Raw genomic sequence first — 24,848 nt, 5'->3', positions numbered from 1 at the left:
AGTTCAAAGAAAATCTTCAGTTAACATAATTTTGTAGTAATTTATTGGCATTTTCCAACAAGTAAAACAGTTCCAGCTTGGAATAGATTTATTATGTAAGCTTCACATTTTTGTAAGTCCCTAGAGTTGCCAGAAAGAGGAAGCTCAGATGTTATAGCTCTTGCTGCCAGCATGTGCTTTTCTACCCATATTGTGGCCATAGTTAGTCTTCGGTTTCCTTGGCAATACCATGGCATTTAAAATACCTGCCAGTTTAGCCCTTTTCCACCAGGGCTATTCAATGCATTATTGATAAAATGAAACACCCTTTAGAGGACATAGAAATATTTAAAGCTTTGCAGTTATATTATTTGGAGTGAGAAAGTTTTTTAGACTGTTACTATATGTGGCTTTTCTATAAACTAAAAAAATAATGCCCCCACTCCAATCACTGCAGATTTTTTTTTGTTTTGTCTTTTGCATTTTTTATGTACAAACAACTCCAATTCTGCTCTTTTCTTTGATAGCCTTTCAACATTATAGGTGCTGATGTTTCTGTGAACTGCAAGAAAATAAGGACAATAAGGCTACCATGTTATGGCACCCTGAGTGTCCCTCCTCCCATTTCCTGTAGGGAAGCCTCTTTGAAATGACAAACAGAAGAGAACTTTGTTTTAAGCAGACAGCCTTTAAGATTCTTCATGAATCACTGGTTTATAATTTTTAAGACCTACTTTGCAACTCTGCAGTTCAGTGTTCTAGAGATTGGCCCTGCTATCTTGTTGCTATTCTCTTTGCTAGTTATGTAGATGCAAAAGCCAAATGCTAAAAGATATTACATAAAAAGGTTTGATTTTTTTTTGCACAAAATTTAAACTGTAGCCTACTGAGCTAATACAGCATTGATCTGAGCAGAATAATGAAATAAACTTTCTTATTATTCTTACATAAACAGCTAACACAAAGTTCTCTTTTTCCCATTTGAGCAATGAAAATTTCAAATGATAATAAATTATCAAATGTTTTGGGATTTACCACATCAAATAAACACTGTGTGGGGACCATCATCTGAGAAATCATTCAAGGGATGATGTTGCTGTCTGCTAGGGAGGCAATGTCACTGTTTTTTTTACCATATTCCTGACACTTCCTTACAAACCAAGATGGGCTTTTATATCAGACCATATACAATTCCAAATGGGGATTTTAGGGTGCCAGGTGTTGAAAATCCATTAGGCCCAGAAAGCTCTTTGCAGCCTCTACCTGCCCACCATCATGCCATTTTGTCAGCATCCCCCAGGAAGGCTTACTCTGAATATGAGTCACTTGGAAATGGCCTCACTCAAGGACACTTCTATATTGCCAGAAGAGCAGAGGCATTTCAGTGAGACAGCTACTTCACTTGACATCCCATGGTGCAGCTACTTCTGGGACCTTGGCCTCTCTTTCCACTGGCATAGTATGATACAGTGGAAAACAGAGTGACTTTCAGATTAAAAGATAGATGGGCAACCAAGAAACCCGTTTCGCAAGCATATCCCAAAATGCAGAGTCTAATTGTAGAACTTGAATAGAATCGGATTATTCTTAATACATATGTTTGAATGTTTGCAGGACTTGAATATGTAGGGTATAGAACATGGGTGTTGGTTTAACACTGAACAGAAACCTTATGATTACAAATTCTTTCATTTTCTTTTCTGCTACTTGCCCTTCTGGCCAAAGAGTCTACATATCAGGAAATTTTGGGGCTTATTGAAATACACATTTGCCCACCCAGCTGAAATCTTAGCTTTTGGAATTAAGTTAAAAAACCCCCAATTAACACACAGGCAAGGAAAAATGGTCTATTATCCTTCTAAAATATTGAAAGAAATGTTACATTAGCCAACCATTTTGCTAAATTTAAAAACTGTTCTTTAAAATGTGCTGTTGTGCCATGAACAGTATTCTCACAGCAATGTGGTCATTGTTGACAAAACATTTGCACACAATTTAGCATGCTAAAGGGAAAAGGACTGAAAAATTAATCTTGTCCTTGCAGTTCAGTAGTCACTTTCACTGAGCCTGTGTATACTCTTATATCTTAATAGCTTCTCACAGGAGTGCAGAGTGCAACCACGAGAGAGGAGAAATACACCTAGATTAATAGCCACCTTCATTTGCACTGATGTTAATGACTGAAATAAAGTGTTCTGTTTTGCTCAGTAATTCATCGGAAGCTCTTGTGGTATTGACCAGAGCAGCAATGCTTAGTCTGTGGTTCTCAAACCATATGTAGATGTCTTTAAATTACTTCTGAGCCCTTAGTAGACAGTATATAGAGCTTCAAAGAGAGCAGCATGATGGAAACATGCAATCCATCACTTCAGCTAGTGCTCATTTTGAGTGGGCAATTTTTCTTCAGTCATCAATGAACTGTTCTCAGCTGCAGCTGGCTGAGGTGTATTTGTACCTTGGGCAAAGACATTTTTGGTGTCCAGTTTATTTATACAAAATCGTATATTTATATTCTGTGATCTACTCACTTTCCTGCCCTAACTTCACCTGTTATCTCCTGCAAACCACATTCCCTTCTCTGCACAATACTTGCAACATGGATCTGTAGTTCCTGAATATTCTCCAACAGGGTTTGTTTCACTTGGTACCTTGTTTTTAAGAGACCAAAGGGCACCTCTGGCATGCAGGTATGCAAAAACAAAATGCCAGGTTTGAAGCATTCTTGAATGCCTACCATTCCCTTCCTGAACCAGAAAAACACTTACAGTAGTGTTTAACTTCAGACCTGAAAATGTCCTCAGTGAATTCCTTTTGAAGTCAATCAACTGCTCACATGCTTCAAAGATAAGCACATATTTTTCAGAATCAAGAAGCAAGTACTCAGCACTTGCCAGATTCAATCCATTACAAGGACAACCAGGTAGGCTGAGGACTCCATGGCTGTGACAGAGCATTTCAGCATTAACATCTTTGTGAATGACTGCTACAGTTACTGGCAGATTGTCTAACAGAAAATTGTTTTCCATCAGAAAAATGGCAGTTTACGTATAAGCAAAATGTAAATGGAAGCATGCTGGCTCTGACATATCCTTTTAAACAAACATCATAGTGAAAATTTAAGAGAACATTTTTTTTTTTTTTGGTGTGGGGAGGAAGTAAAAATATTACTAGGTAAAAAAATCTAACTTAGTTATTCAAAGTTCATGCTTGAGTTAACAAAGATCCATAGCTCTCAGTACTGTCACTGAGATTAGCACCTCCAGAGGTTCCATCAGCTGCCCTAGAGTAGATGTCTGTGACAGATCAGAGTGGAGCAGACTGCTGTCTGCTGAGAATTGAGAATGTGAGAATGGAGGATCTGACAGTGCCTGGTACCTGGCTTCTAGAGCTAGATGAGAGCAGTGTGTTCAGGGGCCTGGCCATCTGATTCTGCCTGGTTGTGGCCACAACTATTTTCCTTCAAATTGTCCTATTAAAATTCTGCCTTTTTTTTTTTTTTTTTTTTTTTAGATTATCTGGATACTGTCTTTTTGATATCTAGAAACTTTTAATTTCTATCTTCAGTTTATGGTCATGTCATTTATAAAGATGCAATCATTTCTCCTCTGCCTTTGTAGTGTTAAGTTAAACAAGAGAATGACTGCTGGTTTAGGATTGTCCAACAGTGAAATGATGGAGCAAACATTTCACTACAACTGCTGCAACCTCCAGCAGTTTGTATCTAAGGAAACATTTTTTTCTAGGCTACAAGTTCAGCTGAATATTTACAAAAACATGTAAACACCCTTATTAGATGTCAGGATCATTTTGGATTTAGAATGTTTGCAAGGAAATTGGAAGGCTCATAATGCCTGTTGTTAATTGCTCTCCAGTACGGCTCAGTCACTTTCTTGAACCAGAAAATTACTGCTTTGAAACCCTCTGACACTAACCATAATGCATTTCTTTTTTGGTAATATTAAACAAAAGTTGATTGATTGGATCATCTTTTCACATGCCAGCTTAAATGCAAGTTCTACAGGAATTCAGCTTGGACAGAGTTGGCCTATATACAAATAAACCTATTATTAAATGTTCCAGACATCATTTCTGTAGTGTGACAATACTGTTTTCCTAACCAAGACTTTAAGTACTAAATAGTCTTTCAGCTAGTGTTATGGCTCTTCCTTCACTGCTTATTGGAGTGTCTTGAAAAAGCCGTGATAAACCTATTAAGCATAAACCAAAAAAGGAAACCCAAAATTCATTGAAAAGCACATACCTATTTACTGCAACATCAATAAATGTTTTAATTAAAATTATACTGGTGATTTATCTAGGAAAACAGTCAAATTTAAATGTGTTAGTAAAATATGTTCGTTGTTATATGTTTTCATTTAAATGATATATTAATGTAAGATTAGCAGTTTGTAGAAACTGCCACTGCTGTTCATAAAAGCAAGGGAAATATCTATTAATAAGGGCTATCACACCAGTGGAAAACTGAAGCAGATGTAATTAGTGCCTAACACAAACAACATAAATCTTCAGCCCCTGAATTTTGCTACAAGTTACACAATTAAGAAGAAAAAGGGCAGCTTCAAGATGCTTCTCTTTATCAGCTTGTGCCTTACATAGAAACAGTGAAAAAGCCATTAAAACCAATCAATTTTACATAGCTGTTTGAACAATCTGTATAAGTATTTGGGCACTCTAAAATTTAGCATTCATCTTGACCAGTCCTTTTCAGGCTGGAGCTGCAACCTATCGAAATGAGATCCTTGGAGAACCGGTACATGGCTGCCCTACCTACAGGGGTCTTGGGTCTTGTGGACCCATTAACGCATGTGAAAAAAAAACCTGAAATCATGCAGCTATTTTGTTCATCAGTCATAGTAAAACAGGGACATGAGATTGGGTGGAGGGTGAAACAAGGGCTCTCTGACCCTATAGGCTTTGCTAATATCTAGATATGTGCTTAATGAACATGCACAAGGTCAAGTGTGGTTAACAACTAAGCAGAAAATTGCTGAGATAGCAGAGAAGTAAATTCCAGAAGGGTACCCAACACACTCACCCTGACACTTGTCCCCAGCTAATCAGAGATTATAAATTAACAAATTAAGATAAAGCCTGATGGAAGACAGGGCACTATAAGGGAGGAAACCTGCAGTGCTCTATCATTGAAGCCACCTGAATGAACAGCTCCATGATGGTTTACTGACCTGGATAATCATGCAGTCACTGTGATTTAAATTTTATGGACACCGTATTTTCTCTGGCAAAGTAATTCTCTGCTTTGACAGATGGTCTATAGCCTGGTTCCTCCACAAGCTGGAGGGCTGGCACCTGACTTCCAGTTTGTGCAAGTTGTTGGAAATTTCTAGACAATACTCGTGTTCACTGTGAAAGTCTAGGGACCCATTCTAAGGCATCATATTTCATTTATTTTAGTATAGGAGTTCCATAACACATTCCCAATATGTTTCCTCCAAACCAAGTGTTCAAAATTAAACATATTTCATAAAAAAAAAATAATTCACACTGTGATATGCTTTACTGGATGAATTTACAGAGCACTTTCCCCATTTCTCTTTAATTCAACTCATTTCCCATAAATCAAGCGAGGATCTCTCTACTATGACATTTAAAAAAAATGAGAATATGCCTTCTACAACTCACTATGGAGTAGTGGTTATGCATGTCAGAGTCCATTTTTCTCTTACCATCAGGGAATCCATCCCAGATTTCTAATCGGTCATAGCGACAGAAAGCTCCCCCTGGAGTATTTGAATCAGGTTCTAGCTCAAAGCTTTCAAATTCCAGTATAATCTCTGACATCTTTGGTGCAAAGATAATATAAGTGCATTCAAGGCTATTGGGATATTTTTCAGGGAATCCAGGGGACTTTATCACTCCACTTGAAGAAGTAAAATTTCTGGAACATTCAGGTCCTGTAAGAGAAGGAGATACTGTTAACCTGGGCTAATACCATGCTACTAAGCAAAGTCATTATCTGGAAAACGAATTAGGTCAAATTGTCTCTCCAGCAGCAAAGGTGGCTTTTCAATGAAACACCTCATTTTAATCACTGTATTAATCATTCAGCCAGCTTGTTCCTATTATTGATAGGTTTAACGCACAATTCACATATACTGTCTGATCTCCAATTTTCATTTTGTGTGGAACAATATGAAAACTTGTACCAACTCTAGAAAAAATTATGACAAATACAAAGTCATGTGGGAACAATGAAAGTATAAGCTGTAGAAATCTCGACAGAGCCCTAGAGAAATAATTATAGCCCCTTCAAGCTCAAATCCTTAAATCTTACATCTGACAGGCTTTTATTGGTGAAATAGATTTTTTTATGAAAGCGGGTGAGTGAATTCAGTAGAGGGAGTAGTGGTTTCAGATTCCTGGAGCACTGACTCAGTAACTCTGCCAGATGTGACCTATGCCTCCTTGACAAACTAAACGTGAAAGGTAATTCGTACATGTACCAAGGGTGAGTGACTCATTCTGAGTGGTGTTGACACAGGTGCACCAGTAAAATGTTGCTGTTAGTGCAGGCATGATAAACTGTGTGATTACAGGCAGTGTTGCTAGAAGTCACCTAATGTCAATGTTGACACACCAGCTTTCCCTGATGTCCCCACAATGGCATAGTGGGATGCTCCAAACAGGGCTCTTGGTGGAGCAGGAAAAAGGCAGTAAAGATGCAAGGATATAAAAGGCCAGATCGCTGGATTTGCCTTTTTGAATACCAGGGAGTAAAACTGCAGTTTCTCTCTTGCTGACATGTCTCCTTTGTTTAGGTCCCTCAGGAATCCTAATCTCTGCACATCCCACATCTGCAGGTGTGCTCAGAGCCAGCCACAGGCACTGCCCACACATCCCCCTACAAGATCAGAGGTAGTCCTGTCTCTCTGACTTTTGACACTCCTAATTAAATGGAAAGGGATTTGAGGCATCAGGACAGCAGCTGACCCAGGGAGTTTGGGTGGGATGACTCCGATTAATGCCTCTGGACTGGGAGTGTAGGCAGGACACAGGTGACAGAGTTTGGCTGCAACAGGTTGTGCTGGAGGATGAGTGTGTGTGAGGTTTCAGTTTGGATGAGGATGCCCAGCATCCTTAGAGACTGTAGTCAGGAACCCTAGAGGATTTCCTATGCTTAACACATATCACTGAAGAAAAACAGTCTGGCTTGTTGCATATATGAACACACTTATTTCACGATAGAAAATCTTTTCCTTGTGAATGTGACAAACACATTACCCCCCACAGATTTGGCCACTTCCTAGCTAAATTCCTCACGTGAGAGAGAGGTCTGAATGAATTTAGTTAGTTCAGGTGTTTCTGTCCTTTAACAGACACTGATAGGAAATGCTTGAGCTACCACATCAATATTCAGAGCACTTCATGGCGTATTTTGGAAGATGTAGGTATTAGTGCTCATATAACCTGACCTCTTCCAATTTGGAAAATTGCATTTAGCCTGTAATTAAATTGCTCCCTTACACATCAATCAGATATTTCTCTTCTGTCCCTGTCAGTCCCTTGTCTCCTTGTCATATATGGGGGTTATATTCTGGTTGTTGCTCCTCACTCCCACCAGTAGCTGTTGTTTCAGGACAAAATAGCTTTGCTGCGCCATTCATAGCATAAAGTGCTCTGTACTCCTCTTGGAATCCAATAAAGGATGCAATATAAAATGTAAGCCAGGATCATTATTGCTTTATTAAATACAGCCAGATCCTGGCTCTGCGAGCACACAATCGTCAGGCTCCTTGCACTCACACATGGTATCTCAGTACCAGCTTGCTTTATTTTAAACATGTTTGAGCCAAGCTGCTGCAAGAAACAAAAGCTGTTTTCAGAAGAGCTGCCTCACTAAAATGCCCTCTACAGATTTTGATCCTTTGTTGACACTGTGAAGGAACTCCAAGAATTAAACCAACACTGAGGCCACAAGGAACTCCATGGAGCGATTCCCATGGAAAACCAGCTGCAAAGGTTCTAGCAGTGACCAGACAGAATAGTTACTTCTGAGGTGGAGAAACTACATGTATACATTGTGTATGAAATAAAGGGAGAGAGATGAGCTGAAGGAAACAGAGAGAGGGGGCAAAAGAGAGAGCCAAGGAGGAGATATGACACTGGATATTTCTCCAGCTTTCTGTAGGTGGCACTGAGCCAGAAAATCATTTGCCTTCCTGGTTGGCACTGTCTTTTTTTTCTTTTTTTTTTTTTAGTTTACACTATAAATTTAGTCAATGGAAGTTGGGAATGTTGAATGTCAACTCTGTAGATCATTTTCCAGTGAGCAGGCTATTCATCCATCCTAAGATGGGCTGGCTGATGGAGCCAAAAGTCTGAACATTTCAGATGCGATAAACGTGGAACAACATGGATTTCATGTTTTAGTCATGTTTAGGTATTCAATTTATTCAGAGTCTTTCTGACTAAGGAGCTGGATGAGAAGTGAAAGCAGCTCCTATTGTTAAAGCTCATAATACATTTATCACAGTCATTATGTGTTTTGGTCTCTCCTTACAGTTTTCATAGGATTTTAAGCATCAGATTTAGAATTCAGTTTAGGATACAGGTCGAGTAATGCAGTCTTCCTTTTAAAAAATAAGGATACTCTCACAAGAATAATGGGCAAAAAAACCCTGTGTGTATTGAATTGCAACTCAGCCTCCAGCTCAGCAGAATGGGACTGTGGGCTTGGGATCATTTTAATACTTCTCATATCTAGGAAATGATTAGCCAAGTTGTGAATATGCTAAAATGAAGCATATTAGTCTGGTGTGAACAACTGAGCTTCACCTGTGTAACGGGGTAAACTGGTCATCTTTATTTATTACAGAAATTAAAATGTAAATTTGGAATAGAATATATGCATTAACTCAAAAGTTAAAAAGGGCTGTGTTCCCACAGTGACTATAACTTGTATCCTTTGTGTACACACAGCATTTCTAACATGGTACCTGGTGATAACTTTCCTGCATTAATATACAGTTTACGTGGAATGAACTAGAGTTAAAGTTGCTCTGGGAGCCATAATTTTGAGCTTCCTGACTTTTGTGTGTGCAAGATCACATTAATAATGCCATCTTAACGTGGTTAATGTGTATCACTGAGAGATGTAAATGACCACACAAGGAAATAAGCACAACATTCCTGTCAGATCAGTGAGATGCTACTATACAACTAGGTAATAAAGAAATTTTTTTCTTGAAAACACTCATTTGCTAAAATAGATTGTTTCAAATCCTGTTCTTTCACTTGTTCTTAGGTTTCAGCCTTGTTCTTTAGGAAAGATGGTACAGTATACATAATTACTAAGAAACTTCAGGACACATTTTCAAGTGTTTAGCCTCCTAAAGACACCAAAATAAATAGAGATTTTTTTTTTTTTTTTTTTTCAGGAAAGCTTGGTGTCATTTGGATGCTGAATTCTTTCAAAAGATGTGACCCTGAAGGTCACCAAAAGAATTTCTGGAAGCCAAGAGTGGATTTACAGACAGGAGAGATGGTGAACAAGAGGTCTGTGGCCCCAATTAGCACTGTGCAGAGCAGCAATTGCAGCGATAGAAAAGAGACTTCACTACTGTGCTTCTTCTCATTAACAGTACAGCTGCCACCAAGTGTGTGTGCTGAACACATCTGAAAATCTGGCACTGGTTTAGATGCATAAAAGGACTTGAGCTGGTTTTGTAAATTGGGCAGTATCTGGGAGAGCACTGGAAATTTGGATATTAGAGCTTCTTTTGTGAATACAACCTTAAACATTTATGATTGAGTCAGTATTTTTTTCTAGAAAGTTAAGCTTATTGTGTTTCTGCATATTACAAGTATTGGTTCTCTATTCTCCAGGCAGGGAATATATGAATTATTTATCTGCCTCCAGCTGTAGGGTAGGTGTATTCCATAAAAACTTCTTACTCCCATCTTACTCCCCTTCTAGCTATTAACTCAGAAAGAGAGTTATTGAAGATGGTCTGTCTATAGGTCTGGTTAATCCTGGGCTTTGTTTCTCTGGGCTTTCTCTGTGCCTATACAACTGTCTGTGCTCACTGGCAATGAATTCCTGGCACAACCATTCAGCTGGACATGCCTGTGTACACTGTGAGCTTCTCTACTCCTGTACCTCCCAAACACGATTTGTGAAAGCAGCAACAACATCATCTGCTGCCCATGTGTACTCTGGTATTTTCTGAGCCCACAGCCACCTCCTGGGAATGCATAGCAAAACACAAACCAAAATAAGTCAGGGTCTCAGAAGGTTACAGTGCTGTTAAAGCAGCAAGATCGAAAATCATACAGCAATTATTCATGTTAACAAAAAAACCCAAAAAAACCCTCCCCCCCCCCCCCCCAAAAAAAAAAAAAAGAGGAAAAAAAAAAGGGAATAAAGCTAATGGTTTGAAGAAGGTTGAAACAAACAGCTGATGAAGACTCTCACATTACACCCAGAGGAGTCACTCCTCAGATGCAGCTGTACCCACTGGATTCATAACAATTTACATCCATTGAATACGTACCCCACCTTGGAATGACAAGGATAACACAATTTCTCCTTAAAGCACTTTCATGTATTCCCCACCCCCAAAGAATTACAGTGAACTTTTTGATGAAAGCAAAAATTACAGGTTACGTGCTATATAACAATGAATTGTTTCTCACCTCTTTTGAAAACTTCATAACGAATAGAAAATCCTGCTCCATGTGTCTCATAGTCAGAAACAAATTTAATAAAAAGATATGGTCCTGAAGACACTACAGGAGGGGGAGCAATTTTTCCACAGTACTTTCCCCATAAACGTCCTTCAGCATTGTCTCCATCAATCACTTCAACGTAATCATACCTGGTAGATAAATGGAAGGAAGAAACTTTTAACTTCCAGGAAAGAAGGAGACCTAATTAATTTAGAAACCATAACACAACATAGATAATCAAGAAAAATGCTAGCTTGCTTGGAAAGTGCATTATGCTGAAAGATGTAAGCAAAATGAAATAATTAAAATGGACTACATTATGTCTGTAGACATCATCTGGCAACATGGAACTATTAGGAAGAATGGTGTCCATTATGCTTGCAGACAATGTCAGCTAAAGTAACCAATTAACAAAAAAAAAAAAAAAAAAAAAAAGGAAATCTCATGAGCACAATTCTGTATTATTAAATTGTGTTCCTTTGTCTGTGCAGTGTTGTTATCAATACATAATGCATAGCATTCTTTTCAAACTGTGAAGTTCTGTTATGAATTCAAAAATGTCTTTTTGGCTGGAGCTCTTTATGAACAATACTTTGATTTCCATATGCTGTCCTTCAAACATATGTCCACAGAATAATAAATAAATCCCTAAAAATTAGATTTTGTTTAAAACTCTACCATGCTTAAGATCAGTGATAGAAAAATCTGTTATTTTCCTTGCAAGCTGGACAAATAGTTTGGAGCAAATCACAAAATCCACAAGCCAGTCATGGCAATTGTTTTTTCTCAGAAAAAATTTGTTTCATTATAAATCACCTTTGCTTAGGTATTTGATCCAAGTGCACATTATAGTATTCATCCTTATACAGTGTGTGATTACTGAACAGGCTGGGCAAAATCCTCCCCCGATTACTTGCTCGGTTCCTAAGAATTTGATGAGAAATTTTATATAACATGCAACAATTATCGGTGGTTTATGTTTGCCTGGGAGCAGAAGTCATGTTAGGGTTCCTCAGCCCTGGCACCAGAGATGCCAATACCTGGGCCTGGTCTGATGGGTTTGGTTTCAGCAGAGCCCAGCATCCCAGTGCACTGAGCCAGCAGGGAGAATACAAATGAGAATAAAAGTTCCAGAGAGGCAGAACTGCAGGTGTGGAGACTGGTTTTCAGTTTTATTAGCAGATGATTCCACCCAACCACAGATGGGAAGGAGGAGGAGATACAATTCGTAGAATCATTTTAATCTTTCCCTAAAAGACAGAGGCATTTGGAGCCTGGGTTGAACTCTGGGCTTCTTTCGGACAGTGGCAAAAAGCTTTTCCCTGCCCCTACATCTTTGTGTCTCAGCTGTGCTGCTATTTTACTTAACAAGTTTCTGTTAGCCAGTGAATCTCATTTACTTTTCATTATCCTACTATGACTGACATTAAAATGTTGCCATTAATTTGTTTAGACCTTTACTCTACTGTTATGTTCACTGAAATGTTCCAAGCATATTAATCTAAAAGGAAGAGCTAGAAATGACAGGACAATAAAGTATGTCTGACATTTTTAAACAGATCAAAGGGAAAAAAAATGTCTTCATGATGACCAATGTCATTTTTAACAACTCTGCTCCAAACTGTACAGGGCACATTACTTATGTTTACATGAAGCCTCATGAGACAACTGCAAAGATGATATCACTAGTTAAAGTGGATGGCTTAAGGCTCCTTAAATTGAAAATGACATTACCTCATCAGTAAAATTGTGTGCCAGCTTTGGTGTACATCAAGTAGAAAATAAAGCTGACACTGATGGAACTGAAAGCATTAACATATGTGAAATATTGCGTTAACTACATTTCCTCTTTAAGTATTTGATTTTTCTAGTAGCAATTGCTCAGCTAGTTAGCTTCACTGTCCCAGTTCAGATTTGTGGAAATACAAAGTGGAAATGTTTATTTCTGAGATAATTTTACGGGTACTTCAAGCAGCCTGCATTTTTTTTAAAATTAGACTTCTGTTCTTCCTGTAATTTCTTTATGACATATATATAGCAGGATTTAAATATTAGAGGAAGAGCTGTAAAAAGACTTCAGAAACATTTTTTTTCTTTTTTTTTCTTGTCATTTAGGAACATCTTTAAGAATACTGGCCCTAGGTTCCCTGCAAAACCTACTGGAGGTAGTCAGGAATGCAGGCTGCTAGTTTTCATTGTCAGGGGAAAAAATAACATTCAGAATTTTTAACAAATAATCATTCTCAGAATGACTAACTCCTTCTTAAAGAGAAAGAGTAGCCACATAAAACCACGGTGTCTGTAGGACAGTCTGCTCTTCTTTTCAGGATGACATTATTTCACGTTTCCCAGTCACCATTCATTGATCAAGCCTCAACAGCAGTTAATTTTTCAAATGAATATCAAGAAGAATCCTATTTCTGAATTATGAAATATAAAGGAAATTAACTGTAAATGCTAAGCAACTTTTTATGTTTTTTAAATGCATGTGTAAAGAAGAAAAAAAAACCCCAAATGCTCTGAATTTATTTTATTGTCCTACACATTAAAAATAAACAATCTATGGTAGTCTTGCTAAGTCTTTCATACACAGCCAAAAAATAATTACACTGTAGGTACCGATTTTGCTATTCTGTGAAGTAAATTTGTCAAAAAATAGTCAAATTAAATTCTATCACTCTCCTAGGTTTCCTCCTTTACAGCAGTAGCCTGCCCACACCTTTCCATTGTCTCCTATAGTGACAAATGTAATTTATGGTGCTCTTTCTGGCTGTGCATTTGTAAATGAAACAATTTGGATCCTAAAAGGCTGTCTTCTAAAGGATTTTGCAAACTATAGGTCATGCAGCCCTGTGAGAAACCGAAGGATTTTTCAATTTTTTTTCTTTTGCTTTAAAAAATTATCCAAAAGACAGAAAAGAAGCTTAGCTGTAAGACAATAGGTATGAAGTATGATTTGAAAAGGGGAAACTTTAGAGATCAGCCCTACAACCTTCATATTCTACGGATCATGTCTTTTGCTTGGCAGCTAACAAATGGATTTGGATTCTCCCGCACTGGAGAACACATGTGATATCTGGGCTGCTCTAAGGGAGTAACTGTATTATTTTATTCTCAGGGAAATTAAATTACACTAGATTTTACTAGTTTATACTTGGAAACCAATATCCTGCTGTCATTTTTGCACTTTTCAAAATCCTACCAGAGACCATAGTGTATCACAAACAACTATTCTTGTAAATAGGAGAAAGTACAGTCACAACTTGAAAATGGAGTTGTCGCCAAGGAAGCTCAGAAAGCAGCTTGCATCCCCCTCTGGACTTGGTAGCAGTTCTCCATAAGTTTGTCAGAAGAAGATGCTGTGCCAGGGATGCAGTTGGCACATTAGCATCCCTGTGAGGAGACTGAATGTGTCACCTCTGAGGCACCCAGACAGTCTTGGCGTGCGGCCCAGAATACTGAGTTTGCAAATTTGGATTTCCCACTTGGCAATTCTTCACTCAGTTACTGCTGCCAATGGTGTGGCAAATATTTCTGGTAATGTTATAGTCCTTTAGGGTTTATGGCACAGAGATGTAAATATAAACAAGGTGCTAACCACTGAGTGTAGTTTCAGGTGAAAGACTAGAGCAAGAGTTCACGTGTGAAAATAGGAGATGCTTGCCCAGAACAGGGGTTGATCATGGGATATGTTCATGGAGCCACTATGCCATGATACAAAAAAGCATTCCCTCTCTGCTTGTCTGGGTCTTTCTGCTTGCTTTCTGTTTGTACCCTCTGTAGTGTCCAAGGACTGTGTGTGGCTGTCAAGTGGAAGCCTGCTGAACTGCACTGGTTCAGCTTGCACACACCTCCTGCTCCTTCCAGCCAGTCCCTGAACATGCCAGTACTTGACAGTACAATTTTATGATTCAGTAAAACAATGTATGGGACAGATTCCCATTGGAAAGATGAGGGAATCTAGAATTCCTCTACAAAATCTTGAAGGAATTGCAAAAAACTTAAAAACTTGCTCTATGTTTTTTGTTTTTTTGTTTTTTTGTTTTTTTGTTTTTTTTGAAAGCGTAAGTTACGAGTTCAAGGAAAAGGCCAAGCAATACCTATAAAATAAGTTCTGGGCAATGAAAAACATATACAGCTGAAAAATACAGATTTTTAGTAAATTTTCTATTTCCAGTTTCTAGTAGGTGCTAAGAGATCTTATATCTGGTTTTAGTTCTGAACATGCTGCTGAGCCCTGATGTGCACCATAGCATCTTGTATTGCAGAAAATGAGGAAGTGGCTGCTGAAGCCAACCACTCTGCCAAGCTGTGTGCCACTTCTACACATTTTCCTATTAGGGCAAAGAGATCTTATGCCTTTTGCCTAAAAAAGTTCCTTCCCAAGACATATGCATAAATCATCTGAAATCTAAATATCTGCCATTTTACCTTGTGAAGCAATCATTGAAGAGTATAAAACTATAATTTACATCTGATTATGCTATGTTTTTCTGCAGCCTACTATGATATGCCTCTATAGGGTAGTTATAAGTATTTTGGTTATTCACCTGTAAGAATGAAAAGATTTCCATCTCTTTTTTCTTTTATCAGTCTGATTCCATTTCCATCAAGCTTCTAAATCTCTTCTTGACACAAATTATTCACTCTGGTCAGACCGTCTTTGGTTCTGAGAATTTGCTTCTCAATATGTATCTTTCTTTTGCCTTTTTTTTTAAATGAAGGTTTTCTTTTTTTATTCCTTGCTCCATTTTAGCTGAACAGAAGGCATTGCGAGAGGAAATCTAAATAAAGAGTTTTGAGTTGTTCTGCACCATGGATTTGTGCCCCATTAGTGACTGAGGGTTAGTGGTGTAGGATTTACTGCAGTACTTGTGGCACAAGGCAATCTGTATCCCAGAGCTAAAAGCTTAAGAACTGCAGCTACTCAAGGGACACCGACCTTAATCCCAGTTTATTAGCAACAAGAAAAAGGAGTACATGTGGTTAAAAATATTAAGCACAGCCCCAAATGAGTTGTTTTTCTGCCTGTAACCTCAGTGTCTGTCAGGCTGCTCTCCAGCTCAGCCCACGTGCAGCCTGACTGCCCTCTGGGGCCTTCTGTGCCCACCCTGGCAGGGTGACCTCTCTGATGGGTGTTGGAGGGGCAGCTGCCTCCTGTGGAGACACATCAACCTCACTGGCAGCTCTGTACAGGTATCCACGTGGCCTTTGGAGGGTCCTGGATGACTGCTGTGTTGCAGAGCACAGGTGGTCCTTGAGCACTGGAAAACATGGGAGCTGCAGGGAACTGTGGGGTTGTTTTGCATTTTTAGCCCCTTCACAGTGTGTAAGGTGCCCTTTGTGGTGTGTTCCTGCCTGGCTGCTTACTCTCATCACATACCACAGTATTCCCAATGGAGAAGTCTTCCTTCAGCCCACCAAGTCAGTTGGTACGGATATGTCTTTGATAGGATGACTGAAGAGACCTATATTTTTTCTTCTTTCTTTCTGCATTTCTTTCTTTCTTTGTTTCTTAAATCTATTAGAAAGTCCAAGAGATTATTTCTCCCAGTGAGGACATGAATACTGTTGAATTAGCACTAGCCAGGCACTGCAAACTCCGTGAGAAAGGGGGAGGTGGGATCAAGTGTCCATGGCAGGAGCCTTTTAAACTGGTTTTGCTTGTACAGAATTCATGGTGCAGATGAAGCTCCCTAAAGGAGACAGCATCTCATCTAAATCCCACACTTCTCTAAAGTGCTGGATATTTAAATGAGCAATTTGCAATCGATTAACGATTTGTAATTTACTGAAATCCCTGTCAGTCTGGGGGGCCTTTGTTTCAGTTGGCCTTTTGTGGGCTGGTGTTTTTATGGTCTTCACCCAGGGCCAAAATTCACTTTAGTTATTCATACAAAGGTCCTGTCAAACTAAGAGATTTCTGGGAAAAAGGCCATTGGGATTTGGCCACTGTTCAGTAATTTACTAATGCCTTTAACTGACAGTGGGTCTCCATTAAGAATGAACTACTGAGGGTCTATTTTAGTACAAGACAATGCTGTAGTGAAAAAAAGAAAAGATGTAACAAAGACATCGATGAAGATCTACAGTTACCCACTGTAACAGTTTGATTGTGACTAATGCTAGCAGAGGTTTCGTTATTGCACTGGTTTCTGGAATCATCAAATGCTTTGGGATTTGCCCTTTCACTTGAAAATAAAGCTTTTTAATTCTCTGCAGACCAGAGGAATCTGAAATACAACATATCTTAACCAATAAAATTTTAAAAAACAGAAGCAATAATCACTACTATTTTAAAATCTTATTATCCTTCATTGTATCACATGCTTCTGGTTGCTTGGCTCATGCCTTCTGCATACCTGGGACTGGCAGAACTGATGATCTGAACTAAGTAGGCGAGATTATATCTGCACTTTTATCTGTACAGCTCCACTGAGAACAGTAGACAGATCTTTAGCTGCTGCAAATGAGATTAGCCCTTTCATGTCAGTGGATCTAAGCCAGTTTACACTGATATATGGCTAAAGAGGGTGCAAGTGGTGACAGAATATTTTACCTTGTATTTACTTAGTTCTATTCTACTTGCACCAAATAAAACCTAGAAAATTCTGCAACAGAAATGAGAACAACAGGATTCACTCTGGGAACAAAGGTAACAGTGTCATGCAGAAAATGTAGAAGAATCATGTTGTGAGCCAGGTTTTGCCATTTTAGTACTGCAATGTTCAAGGGGATGTAAAAGAAAAATCCATCTGCTAAGGTCTTCAGCATATCTATCTGCAAAAAGCATTTTACCAATGAAAAGATTTGATCTTTAAGTTAGGACAAACTCCACTAACTTCACTTCTTGCCACACACTGTAATAAATTGTAATATAATGATCCCAGTATATAAAAATTAAAAACCTCTTCTGGGAAGAAACATTCGATTTTAAACTCCTTCAGTGAGGAACCTTATTTCATAATTTTCTGGCATAGAAAAAGTCTATCTTTTCATGGAAAAAGGTTTCTGTCTCTCAAATAAGACAAATTTACAAGCCCAAAACTTCCACTTCAAGTGGAAGAAAAAGAAACACTTACAAGTTTAAAGACCTCAGAGATGAAGGAGCTTTCTAGTGTCAAAACGGTAAAGTTTAGTATTTATAGGAAATTCACATGCCTCTAATTGCTCTAAACTCAGATCCCAAGTAAAATATGCCATCTGGAAGATATTAGAATCGTTTACAACTTGTTCACCTCCCTTACCTCTAGCCAGCTTTTCAGTGTTCTTCACAAAAACAAAATGCAGTCTGAATTTTACTGTTGTTTCATAGTTTATCTACATTAAGCCTGCTAAGGGCTTAAGAAACTGGACTTTTTTTTTCTTTTGATTTAAAAAGTAATTTTCTTGTTACTCACTGTACTTCAAGCTTTATATTCTTTTATATGGTCATTTCATGTGTAAGGGTTATGTCTTGGCTTAGTTTGGTGTTTAGACATTAATTTGACATGGTTAGATTTGGAAAGATATTCTAGGTGATAAATAGCCTAACCAGTCATCTTGCATAAGAGAAGGGCTTTGTAAAGAAACAAAAAAATATTTCAAAAAACTCAATAATACAGTTTTGGTTTTGTTTCTGTGACCCCCCAGGAGACACTCGTCAATCAGAAAACTTCTCATTAATTGAGCAACTTCATCCAAGTATGCCAATCTGTTTATAAGTGAAGCTTTGCAACATTCCTCTGAGGTAAAGTTGTCATTCTCATTTTATATATGTGGAGACAGAAGAGAGAGACTGCGTGCCAACAGTTTTCCAGAAATTTTGCAAACAGCAAGGAACAAAGCCTAGGTAGCCAGATACTGTGTTTTAAATATAAAAGCCCAGTCTAGCTCCCTCTGAAATAATGGAAAGATTCCTAGCAGCTTCTGTGGATTTTGAATGAAGCCAAACAGGCTGAGAACTTGGACATTTCTTTACGCTGTAGAATGACTTGAAGAAGGGGCTGCAAAGCCTCATAGTCTCAGAACTACATCTGTGTGATTTCTCTAGGAGAACTAGACTAAATTATTTGTATACAGAGACTCATGCATATATACACATTCACACTGCTGCAAGGAGTCAAGCACTGTCTGTACAGCTCTATACACACTAAACATTATTATCATGTGCTTAACTAGTTTTATGATTTGTGGTTGGGTTCATGCTGTTAGCATGTACTGCTGAATTCACTAAAAAGTCTGCTTAATTTGTATGTCATAGAAACTTCAAGTTTGCTTCCTCAAATGTCTAAAGAACAGAGAAAGTGTTGTATCTAATGAAGATCAAAACTGTTTGTGATTTCTTTTTCTTTCCACAAAAGTAGCAAAGAAATGCTTTAAAGGGATGGGCAACCTTAGAGTACTCCATTCGGGAGTTTTGAACTGCTGATTAATTTGTAATTATTCTGCTGGGATCTATGGGGTATGTTAATCATGACCTTAGGAACTTGACTTTTGAAAGTATTAGGTAGATGTTAGCTTTTCACAGAAACTGTGAAAGTTCAGAACATAAAATAAGTTCCCCACTTTTGAAACTCAAATATCTGTCCCTCGTGGGCTGTCTACAACCTCTCTGAGCACAACACCCATAATTAATGAGACTAAAGGAGAAAGGAAATTGCAGACATACATATCAGCTTTGGAACACAAGTTATGGCAATTTTCTTCCATAGCAACCATGTCCTGAAGCTCTGTAAATGCAGTAAAATGATGGGTATTTTCATTTACTTCCATTTAGGAACTATATTAAGAGAGTATTAAGTATGTGGTGTTAGTCACTTGGAACTCAGTATTTCTCAATGTTTTTCCCTTTGTTCTGATTTCTGCACCACATTCCCTTTGGACAGACCACTGGCCAACTGAAAAATTCACTGTGGGATTAGGGCTTTCACATACCTAGTCTGTATTGATATAAATGATTTCTGTGAATCTTCCTTGACTGAAAGTGTGACACAGGTAAATGACTGGATTGATTTTTGTTGAGGCTGTATTGAAAACCTGTTTATAGCCACACAACTAGGCATACGTACAAACAAGTGGAGTTATCAGAAAAAAAAATACAGCTTTGGTGTCGAAACTTCTGACTTGTCAGTGTTTGACCATGTACATGTATCAGAGCTTTTCCTGTGTTTTTTTTAGGGGGGGGAAGAGGACCAGACATTCTTAAGCTATCACCAAAGAAAAAAATATGGTGAATCACATAAAGGAGATGAAAACTTTTGAGATTTTTCTGGATTGAATATCAAGTCCTTAAGTACACGAACTGTGTGGCACTTTTAACAAAATATTGTCAGCATGCTGAGACCCTTAGCAGTCTGTGGCAACACTTAAAGATGAAAACCATGTCTCCTTATTTCTTTCACATAATACAAACTTGAAAAGACAAAGTGCCTGGCCGTAGCATCTAGAAGCGATCTCTGGCATGGGAGGCACACAAAGCTGAATAAGAAGCATTTGTAGTTCAGAGACCAATCCACTTACAATGTCTGCATGTTTCCTGGCGGGCCGTTATCTCAGCACAAAATCATTTGGTTGTGTATACAGCCACTTTAGCAAACAACCCTTAAGCAGCATGAGTAATACACATAGCCGGCAACTTTAAAGAAGCCCTGGCTTTGTGAAATCTAAATGATATTTCACAAGAGCCATGCAAAGAACATTTACTCATGGCCGGTGCTTTCAAATTTCAGCCTTCCGATGTCAGAAAGTATGACTGAAACTATCTGAAGGTCCCATGGTTCTTCTGCTGTTTTGCAACTGGGATATGTGTATGTATGTATATGTGCATGTCTCTGTATGTATGTTTTTAAATTCTCTGTACAAGGATTTTATCTCTCTTTCCAAAGTTCACTTTCAAGAAGACAAGCAGCCTGTGCAACTTTCAACCTGGAAGGTGTCTATTTCAAAACAAGCAAAGCAAATGAGAACAGGGAAGCAAAGTGGAAACCTCTATGCAAGTTTAACTTTAGTAATTGCTACCAATCCTTCCATAATAATTTATTGTCCAGCTTCAGAAGAGACACTATGAATAAAACCTTTGTTGATAACTTTGTGTATTTCCTTTTAGGTGTACTTGTTTTGCACACACCAGTGTGTCAATCCAGTTGGTATGGACCTCCCCATGAGTTTCTACTCTGGACATCTACATTAAGAAATTCAATCACATCCTTGGCATCATTCTCTTATAAAGCACATGACTACTTAAAATTTATTGCAGACAGATCATTCCTTCTCTTAAAGTCAGTTTAGTACAGAGTTACAGTACATTGCCTTTGTCATAGAGCTCACAGTTAAACTCCACCAATTTGAAACATCCATATATAAAAGTCTGTCCTATTGAGCAATTTTATTACCATTTTATTGTGTGCATCATTGTACTAAAAAGTATATATAAACACAGTGAATATATTTATATTATAACATATACCATAGGTGTTCAAAGCTGCTAAGCCTGAAGTTAGTTCATTTGTATGCAGTATCACAGAGACTGTCACAGTTTTTATGTTTTGTGACCTTCTGATTTATATGGGTCTTGAGAAATAACTATGTGTTTAGAATGGAGGAAAACAGTGACCAATAAACATTCCCAGTAGCCTAAAAACAGGAACAGCTTGTTAGCTGAGGTCAGCCATATGACCCAGCACCTAGTGAAACTGCATTGTTGTAGCTGGAGCGTGGGGCAAACCAGCCATACAAAAAAAACCCACCCCAGTGATCCACCACTCATAAAAATGTCTTTCCTAGAAAGAGAGGCATGTGATAATGACTTGCAGGAAGGGAAATTTGCACAGCAGATCAGCATCATCACTGGTAGAAAGTTACAGTGTTTAGTGGAGTTGCAAGGAGGTGCATTTGCCTATGCTATTTTAAAATTGAAAACTAAGTTGAAAACCTGCCAGAATTCACAAGTATCTGCTAAGAAATTTTGCAGAGTTTTCTTCTATTACTAAATACTTACTTGTGAAAGCAAGCAGAACGAACATATACACAACACAAACACAGACACAGCTTGTGGGTTACAGTAATTGGGACCCCTGCACATGGCCAGCTGAAAGCCCCAGTGGGAGCTGCAAAGACGTCAGGGAAGTACTCAGTAGATGATTAGATAGAACCAAGTTTGTCTTCTTTCCACTTCCGTTTCCTCCCTCATCAGTGCAACTTTTTGAGATATACTCTTTCAGATCTGTTGAACCTTTGGACCTACACTCAGTGAAGGTTAAATCTTGTTTGGAGCTGCATGGCTGAGAGACAACCCTTGTTTTCAGAATAAGGGCAGTGCAAAACCTAAGTCAGGATGGACACCCTCACATAGGAACTGTTTCTTTTGATGGCAGCAATAATGTTCTCCTAGATTCACTCTCTTGCACCCCTGTACTGGCTGCTTCAACAGTTGTGACACAGCAAAACACAGTCTTCAGGAAAGGGCTGTTAGTGGGCCCAAGAAGCATGGGATAATGATGCTGATTTGCCTTCTGCATTCCATGGCTCCGGCCTCTGGCCTTGCTTTCTACTCAGGAAAATGGAAAGTGTGACATGGACCTATAACAATGTATTATCTGAAATATCAAGGGGATCTGTAGTAATTCAATGAATTACAAACATAAATGGTGTTGCATCTTGTTTCCTTCTGTAACCCATGAGAGAGTGGTACTTTAAGTCTTCATTAATCAATTACAATAAATAAACCTTGAAAGGCAATAAACCATCACACAGCTGATGAAAACACCTACTCTGAAATTAAACAGATAAAATCCTGAATCAAGGGCTTTTGTTTCATTTACTCTTCTAGTCAGGTATCTATTAATGCTTTTACTTTTATTTGTCTACGTAGTAGGGATAAGCTTAAAAGAAAAATCTGTATAATACTCTGTGGTATTAAGCATCGATTCTTTCCTCTCCTTCATTCACAGCAAGGAGCACAGTAACCCAGACAGACAAGCCATGAAATATCTTTGGGCTGGACTCTGTTGTACGTGCAGGGAATCTGAGCGAGATAAAACCATGCTTTCCTTTGCATTTTAATAATGCAAAAGACAGGCTTTTGCACACTAGGGAGAACAAGGTTTGTTTGCCTTATGCATTCTTAAAGGTATAAATTGTCCAAAACAGTAGTAGGAAGTCTGGGAAGGAAATGAGATAATGCCCCATCCCTTTCCTCACTTCGAGCCCTCTGAGCTGGCTCACAGGGATGTCTGGCTTGCACAGAAGGAACCAGGGACTCATCCTGGCAGTGTGATCCCCATCCCCCCTATGCTGTGTGTGAGGCAGTGCAGCTCCCGGGGTGCACAGCAGCTCACAAGGGGCACTTCTGGACCCACCATACAGCCACTCTCACGTTGTAGCATGTTTATGGAAGGGAAGCTTGCAATTTTGCTCTCTCAGTGCTAAGATACCCAGAAAACCAAGTACACACCCATCTTTCAGCCAGATGATACTTGCACTCTGTTGATCTCCTCATTGGAATAAACCAGTTGGCAGCTGGCAGAGGGAGGATCTTTAGTTGAAGGGATCTTAAACCTTTTGTCAAAGGAACTTGTTTTTCTCAAATGGAAACATTATTTTCATAACTTTAAATACAAACTCTTCCTGTTTGAACAGCTCACATGTTTCATGCCCTTGAGCCTAGGTGTCAGCACCTAGTCCCCTTTAAAATTTTACAATGTAACATAACCTCATTTTGTTACACTGTAAACATTTCCAAGATACAGGATCCTGTTTTTTATTACAGGGGTGAAATGGCAATAATCCCCCCTCTTTCCTGAAACATGCAGAAAAATCCTCTAACAAATTAAACGTACACATTTCTCATTAGCTTTAACCTGAATTTGGTCTCATGGGCACTGTAAAGCCAGTCCTTCTTTCTCTCTCTGAACAAAGGGATGTCAAGAAACTAACAGACTTTTGGAAAGCCAAAATCATGCCTGATTCACAATACCAACACATGTTGAGACATACAGATTCCTGAAACAGTTCCAGTGAATCTTCTTGAAGAGATACCATGAAGTGTTCTCTGCCCTTGTATGAATGCCACGTGTCTAATATAGGAATTGAACCAACCAGACAACTTCAATAAATATTTCAAATCTTTGTCCCTTCCCCCGTGAAACTTCCACATGGGAATTCACAGAAATCAGGACTAGCAGAAGAGTAAGAAAGTAACTGATCAAGGATTGTCTCTTTCTTTCCCATAGGGATAAGGAGAGCCTCTTATGCCAGCCACAAAAGGATATATCAGCTCAAAAGAACCTGACTAAGGTTTCTGTGCAGCTTTATGCTCTGGGAAAATAACAATACTTTATTAATTAATGTTGCTTCTCAGAGCAGTGCTAAACTACCAAAACTGCTATTCTTGCATTTGGAGATGTGATTACAACAGAGGGACACAATCCTGAACTGCTTTTACTAACAGGGTCAGGTACTAATAATGTCATAGACTCTGTTCAGAGCTGAATGTTCCCATAAGGGACAATAAAACCTATGCTACCACAGCTTTGACACAAACTGGGAAGCCAAGAGACAGCAAACTTCCCTGTGCCTCAGTTTCTCAGCCCAGAAAAGCAGATATTGATATTTCCCTGAAAGAGTTTGAAGGCATTATATGAACTGAGATGGCTAGTGACACTGTCATTAGTTTTGTGATTTAATACATCTTTCGTAAATAGATATATTTAGATGTAATTCACATTCTTGCTCCTAACCCTTTTGATTTAAATTTTTTACCTTTGCGCAATGAACAAGGAGGAAAAAGAACCTTAAAATACTACATATTATTTTTGTGAGCCTCCATTTCAAAACGCTCATTGTGAAATGTGGCATTTAGTCACTCTTGCCACTACATCAAACCTTGTTCTACTAACTACATTATAACAAGCAATAACATTTCTTTATTACCTAAAAATTCTTAAGGGTTTAGTCTTGTCTGGATGTGAAGGGATGTACACAATTAATACCCAAAAGTGGTAATAAGCGCTCAGCATAAAACCCTAGGTGTAGAAAGAGACTACCATATATCTATCTGTAAGCTCCTTAAGACAGGTACATACAAGAAGTCTGATGAACAAAGGTTTTAGGGGAGGGTCTGTTTTAAAGCTGAAAATTGCTGCCTGACATCTGAGGCAACCAAATTAGCCTGTGCTAAGCAA

The 24,848-nt window shown here is 38.5% G+C and overlaps 1 protein-coding gene across 4 annotated transcripts in view; it reads right to left on the bottom strand.

The window, feature by feature from the left end:
• Positions 1-24,848, bottom strand: part of NRP1 (neuropilin 1) — a 108,607-nt gene that overhangs the window by 52,231 nt on the left and 31,528 nt on the right. For all 4 annotated transcript variants that reach the window (XM_071734847.1, XM_071734844.1, XM_071734845.1 and 1 more), the window contains exons 4-5: positions 10,654-10,835; positions 5,685-5,912 (exon numbers count right to left, since the gene is read on the bottom strand). In XM_071734847.1, the coding sequence (XP_071590948.1) occupies positions 5,685-5,912; positions 10,654-10,835 (410 nt within the window). The remainder of the gene's footprint in view (positions 1-5,684; positions 5,913-10,653; positions 10,836-24,848) is intronic.

This window comes from Heliangelus exortis, chromosome 2 (genome assembly GCF_036169615.1).
Source record: "Heliangelus exortis chromosome 2, bHelExo1.hap1, whole genome shotgun sequence".
Taxonomy (NCBI): domain Eukaryota; kingdom Metazoa; phylum Chordata; class Aves; order Apodiformes; family Trochilidae; genus Heliangelus; species Heliangelus exortis.
This window is presented reverse-complemented; position numbering and strand designations above follow the sequence as displayed.